Source organism: Xenopus laevis, chromosome 9_10L (assembly GCF_017654675.1).
Source record: "Xenopus laevis strain J_2021 chromosome 9_10L, Xenopus_laevis_v10.1, whole genome shotgun sequence".
NCBI classification, from domain to species: Eukaryota; Metazoa; Chordata; class Amphibia; order Anura; family Pipidae; genus Xenopus; species Xenopus laevis.
This window is the reverse complement of record NC_054387.1, coordinates 137,534,875-137,560,145: the sequence shown is the minus strand read 5'-3', so window position 1 is coordinate 137,560,145 and position 25,271 is coordinate 137,534,875. Positions and strand designations below refer to the sequence as shown.

The following is a 25,271-nucleotide window of genomic DNA, read 5'->3' as shown; positions in this document are numbered from 1 at the left end:
GCCACGGGGACTGTACTGGGGACGGGGGTGTAGATAACAGATAAGTACTACTATAGTTTATAATCACAAGCTGCTGTGTAGCCATGGGGGGCTGTGCTGGGGACGGGGGTGTAGATAACAGATAAGTACTACTATAGTTTATAATCACAAGCTGCTGTGTAGCCACGGGGACTGTACTGGGGACGGGGGTGTAGATAACAGATAAGTACTACTATAGTTTATAATCACAAGCTGCTGTGTAGCCACGGGGACTGTACTGGGGACGGGGGTGTAGATAACAGATAAGTACTACTATAGTTTATAATCACAAGCTGCTGTGTAGCCATGGGGGGCTGTGCTGGGGACGGGGGTGTAGTGAGTGTACATTCTGGCTGTGCTCTGAATTGTGATTGGACCAATGGGGTGCCATTTGTTGAGCATGCCCAGTTTAGTGTAAGTGTGGGTGGCAGACAGTAGACACTAGGGGGCAGTACTTAGAGGGCACAATTGTGTGTATTGTGTTATTGTCACACAGAGGGGCAGGTTTGTTGGCCTCTCAGTGGGGCTCAATGACACAGGAATGGGCTACACTTAACATTGAATTCACCAGTGAAATTCCATTTGGTGCAACACTACTGGCAGACAGCTAAGCAATAACAGATTCAACTTGTTTTCTCCCATGGGGGTTCTGTTTCTTTCACTCTACTAATGGCAGGTCTCCTAGGCTGTACATCAGGGGAACAGAAGGGAGGAGAGTAGGCCCAGGTGATAATAAATTGCTTCAGAACCAGGGAATGGACCTGCCCCAATCTCCCACACAACATCCCGTATGGATAGTCCTGGGCTGTGCAACGTTTCTTCCTCACTCACAGTGCCCTGACTTGTGCACAAAGCTCATATAAGTCAATATAAACTGCTATAGTTACCCTTTTCTTTTTATATTCTGGACTATTCAAGAACCCGTTGTTCCATCCAGAGCAAATGCAATCATTAAATCCATGAGCTCTACATGTTTAGAGTTTAACAGATCTTTATCACTTGATAAACATGTAGTTGTTGAATAAAGACACCTTGCAGCACAATTCCTGCGCCTATTGGTATCATTTCCCACTCACTGGATTTAATGTGTGCACAAAGCTCTAACACCCCAACACTGTGCCACTAAGCTCTAACTCCCCCAACACCGTGCCACTAAGCTCTAACACTCCAACACTGTGCCACTAAGCTCTAACACCCAACACTGTGCCACTAAGCTCTAACACCCCAACACTGTGCCACTAAGCTCTAACACTGTTCCACTAAGCTCTAACTCCCCCCAACACCGTGCCACTAAGCTCTAACTCGCCCAACACGTGCCACTAAGCTCTAACACTGTGCCACTAAGCTCGAACACCCCAACACCGTGCCACTAAGCTCTAACACTGTGCCACTAAGCTCTAAAACCCCAACACTGTGCCACTAAGCTCTAACACCCCAACACTGTGCCACTAAGCTCTAACACCCCAACACTGTGCCACTAAACTCTAACACCCCAACACTGTGCCACTAAGCTCTAACACCCCCAACACTGTGCCACTAAGCTCTAACACCCCAACACTGTGCCACTAAGCTCTAACACCCCAACACTGTGCCACTAAGCTCTAACACCCCAACACTGTGCCACTAAACTCTAACACCCCAACACTGTGCCACTAAGCTCTAACACCCCAACACTGTGCCACTAAGCTCTAACACCCCAACACTGTGCCACTAAGCTCTAACACCCCAACACTGTGCCACTAAGCTCTAACACCCCAACACTGTGCCACTAAACTCTAACACCCCAACACTGTGCCACTAAGCTCTAACACCCCAACACTGTGCCACTAAGCTCTAACACCCCAACACTGTGCCACTAAGCTCTAACACCCCAACATGTGCCACTAAGCTCTAACACCCCAACACGTGCCACTAAGCTCTAACACTGTGACACTAAGCTCTAACACCCCAACACTGTGCCACTAAACTCTAACACCCCAACACTGTGCCACTAAGCTCTAACACCCAACACTGTGCCACTAAGCTCTAACACCCCAACACTGTGCCACTAAACTCTAACACCCCAACACTGTGCCACTAAGCTCTAACACCCAACACTGTGCCACTAAGCTCTAACACCCCAACACTGTGCCACTAAACTCTAACACCCCAACACTGTGCCACTAAACTCTAACACCCCAACACTGTGCCACTAAGCTCCCGGAAACCTGAACGCTGAAAGCCAAAAGCAGTGGAACCCTAACATCTCCTTGGCCGCTGCTGAATTAAAGGGGTAGTTCACGTTGAGACAGATCAGACGACTTGTTCCAATGACTTTCTATGTGTGACTGTTTCTGCAATAGTGGGAGGGGGTCGCCGACCCTGTAAGTCCAGTTGTTCCGTGTGTCCCTGCTGAGCAGACAGAAGTGAGAGAATAGTTAGTGAGACTGCAGAGAAATGAAGGTGAAACACAATCACTGTCACTGAATTACTGTCACACTCAAACACCACAGACACAACATTCAACTTTACACTTAGATTTTGGGAAAACAGTAGAAATAAAAGAAGAAAAGTAATTGGAAAAAGTCTCCCACATTCTCTCCCCAAAATCAGAACAGCACCCCCCCCAGTGGCCTCTATGTACTTCCGGGATGAGTAGCAGAAGAAAGGGCAGGACACTACTCCCATGGTGATTCCTTTGCTACACTAGCCTCTACGTCATTTCCTTTCAGTCGGCCACGCCTCTCCCAACTCCCCCTGTTGTTCCAGCAACGGTTGCCAAGGATTCGAGCGGACATAGACAGAACTGGGAGAGGCTCCTAAACGAGTGACGTCATTCGCAACAGGACGGGTAACCTAAGCACCGGAAGATTGCCATTTCCCTCCAGCCAATCAGCGCGCCCTAGCGTACCAGTGTAACCACACCCTTTTACGCAGCGGAAAAGGTGCGGCGTAGTTCGAATTCTTAGCTTAGGGAAGCCAATCAGCTGCCGCTATAAGACGTAACGCATGCGCAGTCCAGAGCCTCTGTTCTCAAGAGAGGAGGCGCGAGGGGCAAGCGTGTTGGCGTCACTACCCGGCGGCGAGGAAGCACGTGACTTATTGCTAGAGAGCTCCGCCTTCCGCGTCCGTTTCTTCTTTGCACACTGGCACCGATGGGGGACGGAGAAAAACTAAATATCGACTCCATCATCCAACGCCTCCTGGAGGGTGAGATTCATAACTGTCTGGGCTCTGCTGAGGCGACTGAGTGTGAGGCGACTGAGTGTGAGGCGACTGAGTGTAGTGAGGGGGGACTGAGTGTGAGGGACTGGGTGTAGTGAGGGGGGACTGAGTGTGAGGGGGGACTGAGTGTGAGGGGGGACTGAGTGTGAGGGGGACTGAGTGTGAGGGGGGACTGGGTGTAGTGAGGGGGGGACTGGGTGTAGTGAGGGGGGGACTGGGTGTAGTGAGGGGGGGACTGAGTGGAGTGAGGGGGGGACTGAGTGGAGTGAGGGGGGGACTGAGTGGAGTGAGGGGGGGACTGAGTGTAGTGAGGGGGGGACCTCTTCTCCAGAGTGAACATCCCCAATTTGGCCAGTCTTTCCTCATAGCTAAGATTTTCCCTTTACCAGCTTAGTTGCCCTTCTCTGTCCCCTCTCTAATACAATAATGTCCTGTTTGAGTGATGGAGACCAAAACTGTAGGGCATATTCTAGATGGGGCCTTACCAGTGCTCTATACAGTGGGACCCCCTCCTGCCGTGACTCTCTGCCCCATTTAATACAAGTCAAGCCCTTATTTGCCCTTGATGCTGCTGACTGGCATTACTTGCTACAGACAAGTTTATTATCTACAATAGATCTTACTTACCTCATCATAAAAAGCAATCAAATTCGTCTGACATGACCTATCCTTCATAAAGCCATGCTGATTGTTGCTCATAATGACATTCACTAGGACAACATTTTGAATGTGATCCCTTAACAAGCCTTCAAATAATTTGCCCACCACAGATGTCAGACTTACTGGCCTATAATTGCCAGGCTGAGATCGTAATCCCTTTTTAAATATTGGAATGACTTCATCTTTTCTCCAATCCATAGGCACCATACCAGATGACAGTGAATCTGAGAAAATCAGAAATAGGGGCTGGTCTAAAACTAAGCTCTCTTAGAACCCGGGGGTGTATGCCATCAGGCCCTGGAGCCTTGTTTACATTAATTTTTATTAAAGCTTTATGAATCATATCCTGAGTCAGCCACTGACTAGATTGAGCTGAGCCATTAGTGCAGTTATAAAGTGAGCCTGGGAACTCACACTCTATTGAATACACTGAAGAAAAGAACTGATTTAACACATTAGCCTTTTCTGTATCTGTTACAACCATACTGGTACCATTATTTAATGGAGCAACACTCTCAACCTGCATCTTTTTACTATTAATATAATTAAAAAACTTTTTGGGGTTAGTCTTAGCCTCAGCCACAATACACTCCTCATTTCCTATCTTTGCCTTCCGGATTGCTGATTTACAACATTTATTACAGTGTTTATATTCATTAAATGCAGCTTCTGTCCCAACAGATTTGTAGTTATTAAATGCCTTTCTCTTCTTTCCCATTAACTTCTTTACTTCTGTATTAAGCCACACAGGATGATTCTTAGAGCTTCTACGTTTAGTCCTTAAGGGAATAAATTGAGAACAGTAATGATTTAATATCAGTTTAAATGACAACCATTTCTGTTCTGTGTTTTTAGCTGAAAACCTAATGCCCCAATCAATGCTCTGTAGGGCAGCCCTCAAGGCACTAAAATTAGCTTTTCCAAAATTCATGGTTTTTGTTGCCCCAGTATATTTTTGTTTTTTGCACCAGACATTAAATGATATAACATTATGGTCACTATTACCCAGGGGTTCAATGACTTGCACATTTGCTATAAGTTCTGGCTCATTAGAGATCACTAGATCCAGAATAGCATTTTTTCTGGTTGGCTCCTCAACAACCTGTGCCATAAAATTGTCATGTAACAGTTTATAAACTTGTTCCCATTAACTGATCTGGCAGTAATGTTGCTCCAGTCAATATCTGGGTAATTAAAATCCCCCATTATCATTACTTTACCCAAACTAGCAGCCTTTTGCATCAGGAGCTTATCCTCGTCACATACATTAGGGGGTCTATAGCGACTCCTACAATTAATTTGCTGGACTCTTTACAATTGGTGAAGAACTCCACCCATAAGACTTCTGGCCCCTCATTTTCTAACATAACCTCCTCCTTTATATTAGATTTAAATCCTGCCTAACATACAGACATACCCCTCCTCCTTTTCTATTGCCTCTGTCCCTCCGAAACAAAGTATAGCCACTGATATTTACTGCCCAGTCATGTGACTCATTCAGACATGTTTCAGCCAATCACATCATATTTTCCCACCAGCACCAGCATCTCCAGTTCTCCCATTTTACTCGTTGCATTTGTAAACATACATTTAATACTGGTCCCATATTGAACATATGACATGTGCTCCTCCCTATCCTTAACCCCCAGCCAAATCTCCTCCCCCATTTTCCCTTCTTTTCCCCCAATATCTCATCTAACCTGTCTTCCACTGAATCTTTTACTGATCCCTCCCCCCCACACAACTAGTTTATAATCTCCTCCAACCCTCTAGCCATCTTCTCTCCCAAAACAGCTGCCCCATCATCATTGAGGTGCCCCCATCCCTAGCAAAGAGCCTGTAGCCGACTGAGAAATCAGCCCAGTTCTCCAAAAACCCAAAACCCTCCATGTTTGTGACTTGGGGTTCTTCTCTGGATGTGGGGTACAGTAGCAGGTATCAGACTATTCTGAGCTCCAATCAAGGTTTAATTGTGCTGGGGTCAGACATGGGGGGGGCTCTGTCCTTGGGGTTGGATATAGGGGCGTTGGGTTTGGGGGGCCCTATCCTCGGGGTTAAGTGTGGGGGGGTTGTTATACTTGGGGTCGGGTTTAAGGGGACTTGGGGTGCAGCGTCTGTTTGTACAGGGAGTTCAGGCCTCATTGTTCATTGGAGCTTTTATATAGGGGGCTGGAGGCCCTTGGCTGTTTATAGGGGTGACTCCACCCAGTTACTAACTGCCAGTTCTCCCATAACAGTAAAAGGCTGCCGTCCTGGGAAGAATGTTCAGCTGACAGAGAATGAGATCCGGGGCCTGTGCCTGAAATCCCGCGAGATCTTCCTCAGTCAGCCAATCCTGCTGGAGCTGGAGGCGCCGCTGAAGATCTGCGGTGAGTTGGGCCCTTGGAGGTGGGGCTCTTGGAGGCGGGGCTTGAGTATCAGTGTTGATCTGATTGGTTCCTTCTCTCCCCAGGAGATGTGCACGGTCAGTACTACGACCTGCTGCGACTGTTCGAGTATGGCGGCTTCCCCCCCGAGAGCAACTACCTGTTCCTGGGAGATTACGTGGATCGGGGGAAGCAGTCGCTGGAGACCATCTGCCTGCTGCTCGCCTACAAGATAAAGTACCCCGAGAACTTCTTCCTGCTGAGAGGCAACCACGAGTGCGCCAGCATCAACCGCATCTACGGCTTCTACGATGAGTGTACGGAGGGGTCACATAGGAATGGCCTAGATATGAAAGGGTGGGGTCACATAGGAATGGACTGGATATGAAGGGGCGGGGTCACATAGGAATGGACTGGATATGAAGGGGCGGGGTCACATAGGAATGGACTGGATATGAAGGGGCGGGGTCACATAGGAATGGACTGGATATGAAGGGGCGGGGTCACATAGGAATGGACTGGATATGAAGGGGCGGGGTCACATAGGAATGGACTGGATATGAAGGGGTGGGGCCACATAGGAATGTACTGGATATGAAGGGGCGGGTCACATAGGAGTAGACTGGATATGAAGGGGTGGGGCCACATAGGAATGTACTGGATATGAAGGGGCGGGGTCACATAGGAGTAGACTGGATATGAAGGGGTGGGGCCACATAGGAATGTACTGGATATGAAGGGGCGGGTCACATAGGAGTAGACTGGATATGAAGGGGTGGGGCCACATAGGAATGTATTGGGGGGGAGGAGTCCAGTTGTCAGTATTGAACCAATGAGATGATAGACAATGCTGGGAGGTACCAGAAACAGGCCCAGGCTCACAGTGAGTGTCTCCCCCTGCAGGTAAGCGTCGGTACAACATCAAGCTGTGGAAAACCTTCACTGACTGCTTTAACTGCTTGCCTGTAGCTGCCATTGTGGATGAGAAGATCTTCTGCTGCCACGGAGGTGAGACTGGCACATTTCTCTTTGGGAGGGGGGCCCCTGATATAATGTGGGGGTGGCCCTTGGCATGTTGCACAGGTGAGGCCCCCCTATATCAGCTCAGGGTGTAACACTAGGTTTCTCTTTACAGTGCAGGGAGGCCCCACTAGTGGAACAGAGTGATGTCACGAGGGGCGGGGTATTTCCCATTACCTGGCTAGTCTAATCTAGTTATACAGGTGTATGAACACTCTGGGCTGGGGCAGATAGAGCCTCTGATTGGCTGTCACTCATACACTGTGTGTGTTTCAGGTCTCTCCCCTGACCTACAGTCCATGGAGCAAGTGAGGAGGATCTTGCGTCCCACTGATGTCCCAGACCAGGGGCTCCTGTGTGACCTGCTGTGGTCTGACCCAGACAAGGACGTGCTGGGCTGGGGGGAGAATGACCGGGGGGTCTCCTTCACCTTTGGGGCCGATGTAGTGGCAAAGTTTCTTCATAAACATGACCTGGACCTCATCTGCCGAGCCCACCAGGTAAGTCTTCTCAATATCCCCTTTACTAAGCCCCTCCCACCATAGTGAGCACACAGGTAAGTCTGCTTAATATCCCCTTTACTAAGCCCCTCCCACCATAGTGTGCACACAGGTAAGTCTGCTCAACATCCCCTTTACTAAGCCCCTCCTTCCATAGTGTGCACACAGGTAAGTCTGCTCAACATCCCCTTTACTAAGCCCCTCCCTCGTGTGCATCATGTGACGGGTGGGTGGAGCCTGTTTGTACAAGTGTAGGGTGAGTAATTGCCCATATGTGACCCCCGGCAGGTGGTAGAAGACGGTTATGAGTTTTTCGCTAAGCGCCAGTTGGTGACGCTCTTCTCGGCCCCCAATTACTGTGGGGAGTTTGACAACGCGGGTTCCATGATGAGTGTGGACGAGTCTCTCATGTGCTCCTTCCAGGTGGGTGTTGGGAGATTCCACTTTCCTTATGACACTGGGGGGGTTTATTTGTGACCAAGGTGTTGGGGGGTAAAACCCTGTATTTTCTCTTCCAGATCTTGAAACCCGCAGATAAGAAACTATTTGCTTATGGGGGAGTCAACCAGAGTCGCCCCGTAACCCCCCCACGGAACAAAAACAAACAGTCCAAATGACCCCTCCCAGCTCTGACCCCTCACACACTGACCTCCTTCCTCAGTCTCCCCCAATCTGCACCCACACAAGGCGGGGCCTGGGGACCTTACTTTTACCTCTCATGGGGGGCACTTGCAAATAGAACCACTTCTCTGCCTTAAGCCCCTCCCACAACTGCTACAGACCCTCCCACTGGTGCCATATTGCACTCAGATCTGGGGGGGGGGGGGACATAATCGCAGCAATAACCTCTCTCTTGTGGCACTGACTCCGCCCCTCTGTACATGGGAACATGGCCGACCTCTCTCTCCATGTGATTGGTCAGTGTAGGAATTGGTCCTTTCATTGTCTCTATACATAGGGCAGATGTGATGGGCAAACTGGCCTGTGGCTTGTGTTTTATCTCTCTGTTCTGCAGGAGTTCATGGCTTTTCAAGGGTAACTAAGACTTCTCCTAGAATTCTGTGCTGGATTCCATTGGCTGTCTGTGAGCTCAGTGATTGGCTGTTATACCAAGAAGCTATTGCACAGGTGCATTGTGGGGCTCAATTGCTTTCCATGGGAGGAGAACAAAGAGTTACTACTGATCATTCCTGTCTGGGGCGGAGTCACAGTGGGGGGTGGGGCTATTACCATTTCTCACCTGCCCCAACGTTGCTGCTCTTCTCTCAATTCCTACAGTTTCTATTGGTTCTAGTGCCCAACACTGACCCCAAGGTGCCCCGCCCCTCGCTGGGGGGAGGTGCAAGATTGTTTGCTGCGTGCAATTGCCAGTAGGGGGTGTTTATTATGAGCGTGTCGGGAGGGAAGGGGGGCCGGATTTTCGTGTGCGTCTTTTCTTCTGTAAGAGCTACGGCTTTTTATTAAACCTTTTTATCTCATTGGAATGGAACCCAAATATCTCTCTATTTATTGCTCGGGGGCAGGGCTTGTGTCTGGGGGAGGGGCAAGTGGGCTGTGCTAAACAAAACACTACTTCCTGCCTTTCAGCTCTCTTGCTTTCCACTGGTTACCAGGCAATAACCAATCAGAGACTTGAGGGGAGGCCACATGGGCCATAACTGTTGCTTTTGAATCTGAGCTGAATGCTGAGGATCAATTACAAACTCACTGAACAGTTATGTCCCATGTGGCCCCCCTTATAGTCACTGACTAACTCAGAGTTAGAGAGCTGAAAAGCAGGAAGTAGTGTTCTGACTATTATGTTACACATCCACTCACTCCAGCCTTTATACATTACATTTTTGCCTAACTAACTATATTAGATACATTATTAATTTTGCACATCCTATCTATTTGCCAAGCCTAATTGTGTAGCCACGCCCATTACAGGTAATGCTGTGATATCACCTGAGCTACTACCTGTGCTTTCTATGTTATTCTATAGGGAACTGTCCCTTGTGTGGCCCCATGATCAGTGTCACCTATAGAAAACCATTACTTTGCATGTGATAAGTGTGTGCAGCATGGAACTCTGGGTAATTGTCATGTGCTGATTTGTTTGTCAGTACAGATGAGTGGTTAAAGGGGAACTATTGTGATAATTTAATATAATCCTCATCATACTGAAATAAGAAACTACAGTAAATACAATCAAATATTCTGTATTGTTTCTGAAATAATCAAGTTTATGTTCACTATTCCTCTCTCAGCATCTGTTTCTCTTCATTCTCTCTTCATGCAGCAGTTGGGTGTCAGATATTCACTGACAGTTAGATCCAATATATCTTATAGGGGGGCTCCTTTTGCCTAGAAGATGTATTAGAGCTCACTCAAATAACTGATTCCAGTACAAACAAAATGTAACAAAATAACTGCCTTTTGCACAAATCCTGCATGTAGAGAGACATGATGTCTGGTGAGTTTAATAGAGTGACCTCTAATACATCTTCTAGGCAAAAGGAGCCCCCCTATAAGATATATTGGATGTAACTGTCAGTGAATATCTGACACCCAACTGCTGCATGAAGAGAGAATGAAGAGAAACAGATGCTGAGAGAGGAATAGTGAACATAAACTTGATTATTTCAGACCTGGCCCTTAGATACAAGTCACACATAAGGAGACTATTATAGTAATGTTGTGTGGTTTGCTTTCCCTTTATTAGTTTTCAGCTTTAATTCACCTCCCCCGATGTCTATTGTGTACAGGGAACACAGAAAGGTAGAAATCAATGTGTCTAATTGGGCGATGTCCATGTTACAAGTGATACAAGAGCAAAGCTACAGCCCCAAGTGTCGTATGGAACAACCTGGCCACTGCCGCTATTTACAGACATTTTCACAATGATTCCCCTTTAAGAAGGTTATTTAAAGGGAACGTCAACCCAAACAAGTTTGCATTATACATTCACTGCACATTTGCTACGGTGTGTAACTTGTGTATTCTCTGCACTGCTGGTTCAGACTGCTGATACAATGTAAGACCAGGCAGCCAATTAATACACCTGCTGCTGCTGGGGAACCAACACTTTTGCAACATCGTTTAATCAGTAACAACTGGCAGTTAAAGGAAAACTATACCCCCAAAATGAATACTTGAGCAAAAGATAGTTTATATCAAATTCAGTGACATATTAAAGAATCTTACCAAACTGGAATATATATTTACATAAATATTGCCCTTTTACATCTCTTGCCTTGAACCACCATTTCGTGACTCTATCTGTGCTGCCTCAGAGATCACCTGACCAGAAATACTACAACACTAACTGTAACAGGAAGAGATCACCTGACCAGAAATACTGCAGCTCTAACTGTAACAGGAAGAGATCACCTGACCAGAAATACTGCAGCTCTAACTGTAACAGGAAGAGATCACCTGACCAGAAATACTGCAGCTCTAACTGTAACAGGAAGAGATCACCTGACCAGAAATACTGCAGCTCTAACTGTAACAGGAAGAAGTGAGGAAGCAAAAGACACAACTCTGTCTGTTAATTGGCTCATGTGACCTTACATGTGGTTTGTATGTGTACACAGTGAATCTTACAATCCCAGGGGACGGCCCTTATTTTTTAAAATGGCAATTTTCTATTTATGATTACCCAATGGCACATACTACTAAAAAAGTATATTATTATGATAATGGTTCATTTACATGAAGCAGGGTTTTACATATGAGCTGTTTTACTCAGTATCTTTTAATAGAGACCTACATTGTTTGGGGGGTATAGTTTTCCTTTAATCACACGCTGCTTTCAATTGCAATTGTTTTACATAAGCACTGGCCATTTAACCCTTTAACTGCCACAGGTCATACAATGTCCGTTCTGCAGCATTAAAGGGTTAGGGAATGGTTCGCTCCGTTCCTTCTCGTTCCCCAGGCAACAAGCGGGGGCAGGGAACGAGTGGCGCAATTGCCCGGGTGCCCCAAAGGCAACAACAGCCACTTGCAATTGACCTGCTCCGCTCACTTCCTGACTGCAAGCTCTGCCCCCTCCAAACAGATCTGCGCGGAAGGCGGTGCCACGAAGACTGTAAGCTCTCCTGGACTGTCCACCCCCAGGTTAGTGTCCCCCCGCACACACACTTACACTATATTGTGTCTTTTTATCGCAGTAAACTGTTTTAGTGGCGTTGTGGCGGATTCGCTAAATGCACCGCGCAATCTCTTTTTGTATTTTATTTCACTGATTATATTGCAGTTTTGCTGCAGGTTTAGCCATTTTATTTTCAGCTTTGCAAAGGTGTTGGAATATTTTAGTGTAACAAATGGGTTTAACAGACAGAAATAAGTGAACATTGATTGTGACTGCTCATTACACTAGGCAGAAAAACGCATTGATTTTTGTGGTTTTGTTGGATTTTGGTGATTTTCTACCATTTCCCTCTGTTCTTTGTTACTTCATTGCACCCATGGAAATTGTCTGCTCTATATCAAACCGTTCAGTACAGCCCTGGCGTTTATATTTAGGGCCACTTTAAGTTACAACATGTGGGGCATATAATGGGGTAAAATGAGAACTTTGTGACCATGTTCAGAAATCTTATATAAAAAGCCTTACATTTAGCATAACTTTGTGATTTGTTAGTTTTCAGTAGAAAGATGTAATTACCTGCATTAGATTCATCACAATATGGTTTTGTAGGGTCTCCTCACTGTTGGGGGGTCTCATATTGTAGTAGCCCGAGTCTCATACGTGACAGTTCATCTGCCCCATGTGGATTTGGGGGTCAGTGTGGCACATAGTGGAGGAAATCGCTGTATTTTGGGTATCACTGTTTAGTAGACCCCCGACATTCATATTTAGGGGGATTTATGCTGCTAATGATACAGGGACCATAATACAATGCTGCAAAGTTGAAGCTTTCAGGCAATTGTCAGGTATTTCACCAAAACTGCCATTTTTGGGAAAACCTTGTGACTCGGTAGTTTGGAGCAGAAAGACACAGTTACTCATTTTATATTCGGTAGAACTTGTCCTTTCCACAAATATCTGGTTTTGTGGGGTGAACGTAGTGTTTCTGGATTTTGTGGCCTTGGAATCTGCTTTAGTGTTTTCTAAATTCAGTTGTTTACTGCCGGGAGTTTTTTCTGTAAATCCTAAATGTCCCTAAAACTAAACATTTCTGATCAAGTTCACAAGACGTGAGACTTTCCAAATCCGTTGGATTAAATATGCGTAAAATGAAATATTTTTCTGGTATCAATTCATATATTGTGATTAATTTATTTTTTGCGCTATAAATCTTTTTGCAGAGGTGGAAATACATGAAAACTCAGGCAGATTCTGAAAGCTCAGTTTCTCCCCAGAAAACCCCAATGTATAGTTTCCCTAGGTGAACTATAGGTTTTCCCTCAGAAAATACCCGAAAAGCCAGAGCACAAAGGTTTCAAAAACATCTGGCCTTTTGTGTTACCAAAATGTTCAATTCTGCTGGCACTTAAAGGGTTAATAGAAACCACAATCTGCCAGTGGATTATACTCTATTTAGATATAGATATGGAATGTGCTTAAATAAGTAATGTTTTGGGTTTATGTTCTGCAAAATTCCTATTGGCCCCGCCCATCTGTTCCACTTGCTGCCGCCTCCTTTCCCAGACTGGGCAGGGGAGCTGACACTCAGTACACTTCTCCCAATCAGCAGCTAGCACGACCTGATAGGGAACTGAAGCCTGTCTGCTTGTGTGACTGCAGGGCTGTGATTGGCTGTCCCTCTCCTACTGGGACACGCCCACCCTCATGAAATAATAGCAGATCTATAGGGAGCTCCAATAAAGGGGAGGTAATATTAATGTTTAGGGCAAAGTAAAGCTGACACTGTATATGGTGATTCAGTATAATATTATCCTATGTCTCCTTTAATGTATATTGGAAAATTGCTTCCAATTAGATTTTATTGATTTGCCCTTTAAGTGTCATTTGCTACTTCTGCTCCAGTTCTCTCCCCCAGGACCAGACTAGAACAGAAACCAGTGCACCCGAGTGTCTGTAAGAAACATCTAGCGCTGAATGAGTTAAAGAATGAACGCTCTTTGATGCCAGAAGTGGATTGAGGGGCGGGGCTAGTAGGGGTTTTAACCAACCCAAAACCTGTATTGTTTCAGCACATTCCTCCTGTTGTTGGAAGACTTTCATTCACACGTTCTTGTTATTCGCGCACTGTCTCTTTAACAGAGTACAGAATGTGTGGAGAATGGTTTGAAGGGGTTAATTAGATATGAATACTGAAGTGTAAAGTTTCATGTTCTTATGTGTTTGTGAAACAGTTGTGGGAGGGGGGTCAGCGACCCTGTAACTGATCCATGAGTTGATCCATGTGTTTGTCCCTGCTGAGCAGAATCCCTGAGTGTCGGTAAAGGCAACTGTTAGACTTGATACTAGTGATGTGCGGGTTGAGAATTTCCCGACCCTAACCTGCCAGCATCCGACCCGGTCCCGCTGCTCCCCTTTATTTATAGACCTGCCCCGCAGTGATGTCACAAAAGGGGCGGGGCAGGGGAAGTCTATAAATTCCGGCGCCAGAAGCCGGCAGTACTAGGTCGCGGGGAGAGCAGGAGAAGAGCTCGACCCGCCCGCAACCCGCGCAGTTTGTCTAGGGGTCGGCCCGAACCTGCCCGACCCGCGGGTAAACCCACATCACTACTTGATACAAGAGTTACTTATATTAGATCCTACTGAGAAATGGATCAGCCAATTGGAACAGAGTCTGCAGTAAATAATAGAAATAATTGATGGAAAGTGATTGAAAAGGTCTTTATTTCTGGGGAACAATCTGAAATCAACTGAAACAATTGTTTGGAAGGTGAATATCCCCTTTAACCCTGGGGATGCCAGCACTGTTTAACATTTAGTGTAACAACTTCTCTACTGGAACATTTCATTCCCCCTCTTGCCCTGTCGCTGACACTCTAATACTCTGGTCCGCCATGAAACCACAACGTTCAGTTATAAAACTGCCCTATGGGTGGGGTTGGGAGGGAAGTCATTGGGCAGAATTGGGGGGCAGATACTGAGTGGGGGGGGCAGAAGAAGAAATGTTTTAGGCAAGAGCGATGGAGTCACAGGAAGATCCGTCTGAAGGTTCAGCTTGAGCACAAGTGCCCGACCCCTAATTAATAATAAGTGATTTATTGGCTAAAAGCTGAATAACAAGAGGAGAGTGAGGATTACGTCCTACAGGAGCCAATGGCCTTACTTATCTGCCTCTCAGCCAACCAATCCACAGCAGCTGCTGCTCAACATGGGCCACTCCCTCATACAATTTGCCACCCCCTTCTTATTATCTGCCCCAGCACCTTCTTTTATCCAACAGGTGGATATTCCCAGCAACTCCCTGCAGCAGGCGGCTAATGGATCCAATGACATCACTGAGATTGAGGATGAAGTCACTGCTGTTAATGAATTACAAGAGAAGGTTGTGCCCAATAGGGAGGTACCTTTTAGGGGGCGCTGGAAACAAGTTTAAACTATGTCATTATTTGTGCCTCAACTCTCGGCTTCCATTAAAGGGGAAAATCCTTGAAAAAGAGTTTGTTGATCTCCTGTAGCAAAGTATCAAATCCAATAAACTCTCCAACTGAAACTTCTCCATCCAATAAACTCTCCAACTGAAACGTCTAAACTGGTCGGACTTCACTCTTCCATCCAATAAACTCTCCAACTGAAACTTCTCTATCCAATAAACTCTCCAACTGAAACTTCTCCATCCAATAAACTCTCCAACTGAAACTTCTAAACTGGTCGGACTTCACTCTTCCATCCAATAAACTCTCCAACTGAAACTTCTCTATCCAATAAACTCTCCAACTGAAACTTCTCCATCCAATCAACTCTCCAACTGAAACTTCTAAACTGGTCGGACTTCACTCTTCCATCCAATAAACTCTCCAACTGAAACTTCTAAACTGGTCGGACTTCACTCTTCCATCCAATAAACTCTCCAACTGAAACTTCTCCATCCAATAAACTCTCCAACTGAAACTTCTCCATCCAATAAACTCTCCAACTGAAACTTCTCCATCCAATAAACTCTCCAACTGAAACTTCTCCATCCAATAAACTCTCCAACTGAAACTTCTCCATCCAATAAACTCTCCAACTGAAACTTCTAAACTTGTTGGACTTCACTTCTTCCATCCAATAAACTCTCCAACTGAAACTTCTCCATCCAATCAACTCTCCAACTGAAACTTCTAAACTTGTTGGACTTCACTTCTTCCATCCAATAAACTCCCCAACTGAAACTTCTCCATCCAATCAACTCTCCAACTGAAACTTCTAAACTGGTCGGACTTCACTCTTCCATCCAATAAACTCTCCAACTGAAACTTCTCCATGTGTACCGTGTATTTGGCGCTGTGACTTTGCGACCAGTGCCCTCCCCCCCACACGCAGTTTTATCACTTATTGTCATGGACTCATTGGGTTTTTAGACTGATGTCCCGGGTGCATTTTAGCTTTGCAGTTGGGACTTATTTAGCCATTTTGGATGTTGTAGAATTGTAGAACGATGTCACACAACACTCAGCAGCCAATCCCTGCGCACGATTTCTAGCTAAATCCCCAGTCCTTCATACAAATACTTCCCCCATATGAATGTCCATTAATCACCCCCCCCCCTTGTATAAAACTCATCAGGTTACAGATGGGGGAGGGGTTACTTTCTGGCCTCCATTGTGGTCACAGGGTCTGCAGAGAGGAAGTTCCACCCCCTGGAGAAAATGACACAAGTTGTGTCCAAACTTCCTGCTCCTCCCCTGTAACCCCTCAGCACTGTGTTCTAGCCACACCCACTGCTTGAGTCATAGACTTTCCCCTTGTGTTCTAGCTCCACCCACTGCTTGTCCTAGACTTCCCCTCCCCCCCTTGTGTTCTAGACCCACCCACTTGAGTCCCACACTCCATTCTCCTCCAGTGAAAACCACCATTAGAGCTTTGTAACCCCACCCACATATTGAGTTACAGCAGTGGTGCCCAACAGATATACAGTGATTTACCATCAGTACTTTACCCAATGACTAGTCCACCCCACAGCACTGGTTGGCTGGAGGACTGGGCGGAGTCTCAGTGACAACGTAGCAGCACCATATCCACCAATTAGTCTTTCCCTTTCAGTAAATTATCCTTTACCCTCAGGGTCACATGGTCAGCTCTGCCCCAATCACATTTCTCGTGGGATTTATTAGGTACAAAAATATCAAATTAATTTTGTGAAAAACATCTCAGTCTTTATAGAAAAATGTGGGCGCTGTGGCTTGTGGGTAATCTGTCTTCTACATTCCATGGTCCAGTCTGGCCCCGCCTCTTTCATACACTTGGCCCACCCCTTTCTTACGCCTGGAGCAACCCCAGTCTTCTAGAGTCCCTTGGCTCCTGCAGGACAAGCAGAAATTACAGGGGCGTGGCCTATAGTTGCAGCAAATAGCCCACAAGTACCAGGGCCAGGAGGGAGCCTTTATTTGCCCCTGAAGCCCAATGGTGCAGGTGCCCCGGGGCAGAAGAGCGAGGAGGAGGCCCACGCTGAGTCACATCACTGAAAGTGACCTGGGTTTGTAGAATGGTGGTATCTTGGCACTGAGAGGGGGAACACAGAGAGAGGCGGGTGAATAAACACACGGAGAGAGGCGGGTGAATAAACAGAGATAGAGAGGCGGGTGAATAAACACAGACAGAGAGGAGGGTGAATAAACACAGAGAGAGAGAGGGAGGCGGGTGAATAAACACACAGAGAGAGAGACGGGTGAATAAACAGAGAGAGACGGGTGAATAAACACAGAGAGGGAGGCGGTGAATAAACACACAGAGAGAGAGGTGGGTGAATAAACACAGACAGAGAGGAGGGTGAATAAACACAGAGAGAGAGAGGGAGGCGGGTGAATAAACACACAGAGAGAGAGGCGGGTGAATAAACAGAGAGAGAGTGACGGGTGAATAAACAGAGAGAGAGACGGGTGAATAAACACAGAGAGGGAGGCGGTGAATAAACACACAAAGAGAGAGGTGGGTGAATAAACAGAGAGAGAGAGACGGGTGAATAAACACAGAGAGGGAGGCGGGTGAATAAACAGAGAGAGAGACACGGGTGAATAAACACAGAGAGAGAGAGGGAGGCGGGTGAATAAACAGAGAGAGAGACACGGGTGAATAAACACAGAGAGAGAGAGAGACGGGTGAATGAACACAGAGAGGGAGGCGGTGAATAAACACACAGAGGCGGGTGAATAAACACAGAGAGAGAGGGAGGCGGGTGAATAAACAGAGAGAGAGAGAGAGGCGGGTGAATAAACAGAGAGAGAGAGAGAGGCGGGTGAATAGAGAGAGAGAGGTGGGTGAATAAACAGAGAGAGAGAGAGGCGGGTGAATAAACACAGAGAGACAGAGAGAGAGGCGGGTGAATAAACACAGAGAGGCGGGTGAATAAACAGAGAGAGAGAGGGAGGCGGGTGAATAAACACAGAGAGAGAGGCGGGTGAATAAACAGAGAGAGAGAGAGAGACGGGTGAATAAACACAGAGAGGGAGGCGGTGAATAAACACAGAGAGAGAGGCGGGTGAATAAACACAGAGAGGCGGGTGAATAAACACAGAGAGAGAGAGAGGGAGGCGGGTGAATAAACACAGAGAGAGAGAGGGAGGCGGGTGAATAAGCACAGAGAGAGAGAGACGGGTGAATAAGCACAGAGAGAGAGAGACGGGTGAATAAACACAGAGAGAGAGAGACACGGGTGAATAAACACAGAGAGAGAGAGAGAGGCGGGTGAATAAACACAGAGAGAGAGAGAGAGGCGGGTGAATAAACACAGAGAGAGAGTCGGGTGAATAAACAGAGAGAGAGAGAGAGAGGTGGGTGAATAAACACAGAGAGTGAGAGAGGTGGGTGAATAAACAGAGAGAGAGAGAGGTGGGTGAATAAACACAGAGAGTGAGAGAGGCGGTGAATAAACAGAGAGAGAGGCGGGTGAATAAACAGAGAGAGAGAGAGAGGCGGGTGAATAAACACAGAGAGGGAGGCGGTGAATAAACACACAGAGAGAGAGGCGGGTGAATAAACACAGAGAGGCGGGTGAATAAACACAGAGAGAGAGGGAGGCGGGTGAATAAACACAGAGAGAGAGAGGGAGGCGGGTGAATAAACACAGAGAGAGAGAGACGGGTGAATAAACACAGAGAGAGAGAGAGACACGGGTGAATAAACACAGAGAGAGAGAGAGAGGCGGGTGAATAAACACAGAGAGAGAGTCGGGTGAATAAACAGAGAGAGAGAGAGAGAGGTGGGTGAATAAACACAGAGAGTGAGAGAGGTGGGTGAATAAACAGAGAGAGAGAGGTGGGTGAATAAACACAGAGAGTGAGAGAGGTGGGTGAATAAACAGAGAGAGAGAGAGAGAGGCGGTGAATAAACAGAGAGAGAGGCGGGTGAATAAACAGAGAGAGAGAGAGAGAGGCGGGTGAATAAACAGAGAGAGAGAGAGAGAGAGGTGGGTGAATAAACAGAGAGAGAGAGAGGTGGGTGAATAAACACAGAGAGAGGCGGGTGAATAAACAGAGAGAGAGAGAGAGAGTCGGGTGAATAAACAGAGAGAGAGGTGGGTGAATAAACAGAGAGAGGACAATATACCTGGACCAGTTGGCAGCTGTAGTGGAATCGGACTCCCAGTACCTGAGACTGTGGGTTGGAGAGTTGCCCCACACTCGCGTGCAGGATTTGGATAGTGAGTGACACTGGCAGGGGGCAACTGGTGCAGTTTCCGGGGGGCTGGAGGGAGACGAACACGTTACACAAACTGACACTCACCAAAGGGCAACTGACTCTCACACCAGATGGGGAGAAATCTTACCTGAGTGCTGCAGTTCTGATAAATGATGGGCACCCACTGCCCACTCTGACTTGCCACCGCGTTCCCAAAAGAAGCCACAGCCTGGGGTACGTTGGCACCAAGGAGTAAGGAGTGGGCTCTGTTACTGACATCCCCGCAGCTTTCTGCACCCTGGGCCCTGGGACAACAAGGGAGAACTGTCCAACTGACCCGTAATACAGGGACCTTATAGTGCACCCACCTTTAAGTGCACCCAACTTATATCATACTCGCCTTATATCGCACCCACTTTATTTTGCACCCACCTTATAGCGCACTCGCCTTATATCGCACCCACTTTATATCACACCCACCTTATATCGCACCCACCTTAAAGCGCACTCACCTTTTAGCGCACTCACCTTATAGCGCACCCACTTTACAGCGCACTCACCTTACAGCGCACTCACCTTATAGTGCACCCACTCAGCGTATTCACCCCAAATCCCACGGGGCTACTAGAGCAGGAACCTCCTAGTGACCGTGGCACCAACAGCTTTAGGGGAGTCATGGAAACAAGCAAGGAGGGTATGAGAGGAAGGGCGGGTACAATTACACTAGATGTGCCCCCAACTGACAGTAGCAAAGGATACGGGGCCGGCGTCAGTCAGAACAGGGAGTCCCACGAGATACCCAGGGTTCCCACTTCTCACAGTCCCAGGGGTCACGGAGGAGACGGACTGAAGGAAATCATAAGCATTAGAAGCCGATTCTGCCACTGTACCCCAATATTATGTACCATGAGAATGGGAAGCACCCACTGAAATCACTAGTGTGCTTTGTACCTACCTCATACAGCACCCCGAAACTCTGCACCAACGACACACTGGGGCCACTTACATTGATAAGAGTGAAACTGACTGTCACACTCACTATTTCACCTGTTCCATTGTAGCGCAGCGTGTAATTCACCTGCGGAGATTTCAGGGGTTAATTGACCACGTACAGACCACACCCATTAGTGACATCATCCACTGAACATTTTACATAATAAAAGGAAATCCCAGCTCAATCATATGTCATGATCATGAGGGAGCTACAGATGTGGGGTAGTAGTTGGGGTGTAAGGAGAAGCTGTAGGTTGAGGTAAGTACACTTATTACACGTGGGACCTGACATACCTGGGCCACAACATTGTTACAGGTGTTCCCTTGCAGTATTGGGGTGTCTGTCATCAAACTAATTATGGGGACCTGAGGGGGAGAGAGAGAGGTGAGTGAGCAACAATGACTTACCTCTGAGTGTCAGACCCCTCCCCCCGTGTCATGTCTGCTCCCAAATGGATTCTAACTGGATTCATTCTCTTCCTGTATCCCCTGTCCCTATTTCTTCTCATTCTACATTTCCCTGTCCCCTCCTTCCACCACAGCCTGTTCTCTCCATTCTTCTGCCCTTCTCCAGTCACTCTCCCCTCTGGCCTTCTTTCATTTCTGCTCCACTCCCTCCGTCATATATGGCCCCTGTTCCTTCTCTCCATCCTTCTGACCCTTCCCTTCTTCCGTCTCTCTCTTCTACCCCTAAGCTCCGTTCCTTCTCCTCCTCGTTTCTTCTTCTACCCCAAGCTCTTTTCCTTCTCCTCCTCCTCATTTCTTTGTCTACCCCTGAGATGTTTCTTCTCCTCCTCGTTTCTTCTTCTACCCCCGAGCTCTTTTCCTTCTCCTCCTCCTCATTTCTTTGTCTACCCCTGAGATGTTTCTTCTCCTCCTCGTTTCTTCTTCTACCCCTGAGCTCCGTTTCTTCTCCTCGTTTCTTCTTCTACCCCTGAGCTCCGTTTCTTCTCCTCGTTTCTTCTTCTACCCCTGAGCTCTGTTCCTTATTCTCCTCATATGTTCTTCTCCTCTGAGTTCTGTACCATTCCAGCTCCTGACCCCATTCTCTTTCCCCATGCCCACTAATACACTGTCCTGACCCTGTTCCCTCCCTTCTCTGGCCTGGTATAGCGCAGTACAATTGGTATCAGGCGGATGTTCCTTACACGTTGGCTTGCGCTTACAGTTCCAGTTGGATTGGCCTGGGGGAGAAATAAAAAAGTGAAATTGACTGTACAAGGGCAGCACAAGTCATGTACTAAGCAAAGAACTGGGCTTACCCCAATAACTGTGATGTTCCTGTAGAAGTACTCAGAGCTTAGTGTGGGGTCAGTGAGGCAGCTCCCACTCACACTGTTTATGACTCTGAGGCAAGAGGTGGTGACACTCTGTAGGAACCCTGAGGGTGAGAGTAGGCAGTGAGGTGGGATGAGGAGGATGATGGAGGGGCAAGTGTATCACTGTACTATGGGGCAGCAATCTAGACTGAAATCCAAACTGAAAAATTGGGAATTAAAGGGCATCAGATTTTATACACAGACCTCTCACTGGTGAATAATAATGATTTGTATAACTGGTGTCACTGGTGTACAGCTCTCATGCTAAACTCTTACATTTTATTTACACCTATAGTGCCTCCCACTCTATGCCCCGCCCACTGTAGCACCTATAGTTCCTCCCACTCTATGCCCCGCCCACTGTAACACCTATAGTTCCTCCCACTCTATGCCCCGCCCACTGTAGCACCGATAGTTCCTCCCACTCTATGCCCCGCCCACTGTAGCACCTATAGTTCCTCCCACTCTATGCCCCGCCCACTGTAGCACCTATAGTTCCTCCCACTCTATGCCCCGCCCACTGTAGCACCTATAGTTCCTCCCACTTTATGCTCCTCCCACTATACCCTAAAATCAGTCACTGAACCTCCCCAGGTACCACACCCACTGTACATTTCACCCCACAAACGGACTTCACGTACTGTATTGTGAGCCCTTACCACTAAATAGCCCCTCCTTTCCTTTGCTCCACTCAATAAACCCCTTAGAAAACCCCATTCTCATCTGACTCATCATATGCTCCTCCCCCCCAGTGTAGGCCCAGCCCCTGTCCCATGTGCCCCAATCATGGCATTCCCTTCCCAGGAACCAAACGTTGCTCTTGACCCCACCCAAGAACGAATCTGCCCACTGTATGTCCATGTCAGACACCCCACCCTGACTCCACCCACTGTATGTCCATGACTGACACCTCACCCTGACTCCACCCACTGTATGCTTCTCCCACTCTTTCCCAGTAAACAGCACTCCATTAAATGTGTGGGCACAAAGAGTGCATTACATACTTGCAGAGTTGCTGAAGGAGCAGATGTTTGAATGTCCTACTGCTGTCGGCTGTCTGAGTTGCCCCAATGTTCCACTTGGGGAGATTGTGAAGATGGGGTCCCCCGCCTATAGACAAAGGAGATAAACAAATGACATAGCTGCAGGCCACTCCCATACACCTCTCAAGCGCACTTACCTTATAGAAGGAAGGAACAGTGGGGTTACTCTCAGAGACAGGAGAGAAGGACGCCCCACTGTACTGGCCACTTACTGCTGAGAAACCCCCCAAACTGACTGTCTGTGGGCTCATAAAGTAATTCAGTGTGGCTGCAACAGAGAGGTCTGGAATTAGCAACTGACCCAGAGCACTATGGGATATAAAGGGGTGGAGTCAGTAGGGGATATAAAGGGGTGGAGTCAATAGGGGATGTAAAGGGGTGGAGTCAGTGAGGGATATAAAGGGGTGGAGTCAGTAGGGGATATAAAGGGGTGGAGTCAGTAGGGGATATAAAGGGGTGGAGTCAGTAGGGGATATAAATGGGTGGAGTCAGTAGGGGATATAAAGGGGTGGAGTCAGTAGGGGATATAAAGGGGTGGAGTCAGTAGGGGATATAAAGGGGTGGAGTCAGTAGGGGATATAAAGGGGTGGAGTCAGTAGGGGATATAAAGGGGTGGAGTCAGGGACTTACAGTCAGTTGGCAGGACACAGAAGAGAGCTGGGGATCCAGGAGTGAGAGGGGCAATATTGGAGGTGGGATATGGGGTGTTGCTACGAAACATGAGCCAGCTGGAGAGGCAGCTCCACCTCTGTAGCCTGTGAGAGAGATAAGAGAAAGGTCAGTGCTGGGGTTGTTATTAGTTGCCAAGCTGAGAGTGGAGGGAGAGGATAGTAAATAAGGTGCTTACTTGGTGCTGCCTGGGAGGCAGAAGGAGAAGACATTTGTGGGGTCACTGAGGGAACAGTCGGGGTCACAGCAGCAGTTGAGGTCACACAGGCCAGGGGAAAGGTCACAGGTACAGACAGACACCCCTGTCACACAATGACACCATATAAAGCAAAGCTCCTCCCACTCTCCTTCCCTAATATTATTATTATTATTAATAACACGTATGTACTATAAAGCCTCCACATATTCCACACTGGTTTATACTTGTAACAACACAGCACTTGTAGCTGAATATTACACTCAGGCTGAGCACTAACACTGAGCACTAACACTGAGCACTAACACTGAGCACTAACACTGATCACTGGCGCTGAGCACTAACACACAGTCCCAGTCAGACGCTCCAGCACAAGTTGTGCCACAGTGAAGTACAAGCGGAACAGTCAGTACATGACAGGACTAGGGGTCTGTATGGAGCGCTGGGAAGTGTTGCATTGTGGGTATCACGAGTTCGTCTCAGTCTATAGCAGTGAATGTGCATCTCGTGTAGAAGTGAAACACGGCGTTGCTATGGTTACAGCTCTCGGCCGAACACTGGGAGCGACAAATGAGTCAGGGCCGGGGCCTCAGTGTGACGGGAGTAGAGTGAGAGGCGGGAGCTCATCGCTCAGTGATCAGCAACTTACCGGCCGCAGCCCCAACCCCACCGGCCCACAGCAGCACAACCATCACTAGCGGAACCATCACTAGCGGAACCATCGCGCTCTCGCGTCCCGTCTCCTTGGCAACTGCCTCACTTCCGGCCGCCAATGACACCGCGCGGTTACCTCCTTCCGCCCAGCCGCGTGGCATGACGGGATATGTAGTGTTCAGAGCTGCGGCTCAATGCTCATTGGTTCCCCGAGTCCTGGGGGTGGTGACTGAAATAGTCGTCATTTTGAGGAGATCACTGAGAAGTTCATGTGCTGCAACATTCATTCTTGTTCTTCTCCTTTGTTTTATTGGCGGGTTGTAACGAACTTTCACAGGAGCAGATCGCCACCTACTGTACCGGGTGTGTCATATCAAGGTTTCTTTATTCCTACTTCCTCAAGGAAAAACCACTTTGTCCTGTTTATATTTCTGTTTCTAATCCTGTATTTTTAAGAAATACCAGAAGTGCTCTACTACTTTCCCTTGTTTTCTCCCAAGTCCCTAGGATCCCTAGTAGACTCCATTCTCTTTCCAGTTCATACATTTTATCTTGTAATATCTTCCTCTCTGCATTATATTTTTTACACCATAAAATAACATTTTCAGAGACATTACATACATCACATTTATCTCTACTGCATTTTCCCATCTTGAAAAGTGTTGATTTAATTTATGTCCTAGTCTAGTTCTTGTAATAATCACTTCTTCCCTTCTACTATTTCCATTAAAAGCTTTTACCTTTATTGACTTCTGTATATTATAGTAGCGTCTCCCTTTGCAATCTGTGTCCCATATCATTTGCCATGACTTCTCTACTGCACACCTCCCAACATTTTGGAAATAAAAAGAGGGGCAAAAAATTTTTTTCCCGCACGTAGCGCAGCAATTTTTTGACC

The 25,271-nt window shown here is 47.3% G+C and overlaps 2 protein-coding genes across 2 annotated transcripts; one reads left to right on the top strand and one right to left on the bottom strand.

Moving 5' to 3' along the window:
- Positions 1–3,105: 3,105 nt before the first annotated feature.
- On the top strand, positions 3,106–9,246 carry ppp1ca.L (protein phosphatase 1, catalytic subunit, alpha isozyme L homeolog). Its single transcript, NM_001086753.1, is given in 7 exon segments — positions 3,106–3,207; positions 6,120–6,251; positions 6,335–6,565; positions 7,152–7,256; positions 7,545–7,768; positions 8,057–8,191; positions 8,287–9,246. Coding segments are annotated over 7 exon segments (981 nt in total). The 5' UTR covers positions 3,106–3,152; the 3' UTR covers positions 8,386–9,246.
- Positions 9,247–16,971: 7,725 nt separating this feature from the next.
- tctn3.L (tectonic family member 3 L homeolog) lies at positions 16,972–24,576 on the bottom strand. Its single transcript, XM_018241406.2, has 14 exons — positions 24,369–24,576; positions 23,702–23,825; positions 23,485–23,609; positions 22,992–23,122; positions 22,816–22,921; positions 21,755–21,873; positions 21,641–21,676; positions 20,787–20,858; positions 20,455–20,577; positions 20,259–20,345; positions 20,076–20,161; positions 19,648–19,804; positions 19,428–19,565; positions 16,972–17,384 (listed from the first exon to the last, which is right to left on the bottom strand). The coding sequence occupies exons 1-14, from the start codon at positions 24,532–24,534 to the stop codon at positions 17,217–17,219; spliced, it is 1,638 nt and encodes a 545-aa protein (XP_018096895.1). The 5' UTR covers positions 24,535–24,576; the 3' UTR covers positions 16,972–17,216.
- Positions 24,577–25,271: the final 695 nt, after the last annotated feature.

What these genes read in the sequence shown, in the direction of transcription:
- tctn3.L (XM_018241406.2), bottom strand. Translation starts at nt 24,534, where the DNA reads ATGCCACGCGGCTGGGCGGAAGGAGGTAACCGCGCGGTGTCATTGGCG. An exon ending in CTGTGTCCTGCCAACTGACT is followed by an intron (nt 23,123 to 23,484) that starts GTAAGTCCCTGA and finishes TCTCTGTTGCAG; the next exon opens with CCACACTGAATTACTTTATG. An exon ending in CTGAGTGGGTGCACTATAAG is followed by an intron (nt 19,805 to 20,075) that starts GTGAGTGCGCTG and finishes TTGTTGTCCCAG; the next exon opens with GGCCCAGGGTGCAGAAAGCT.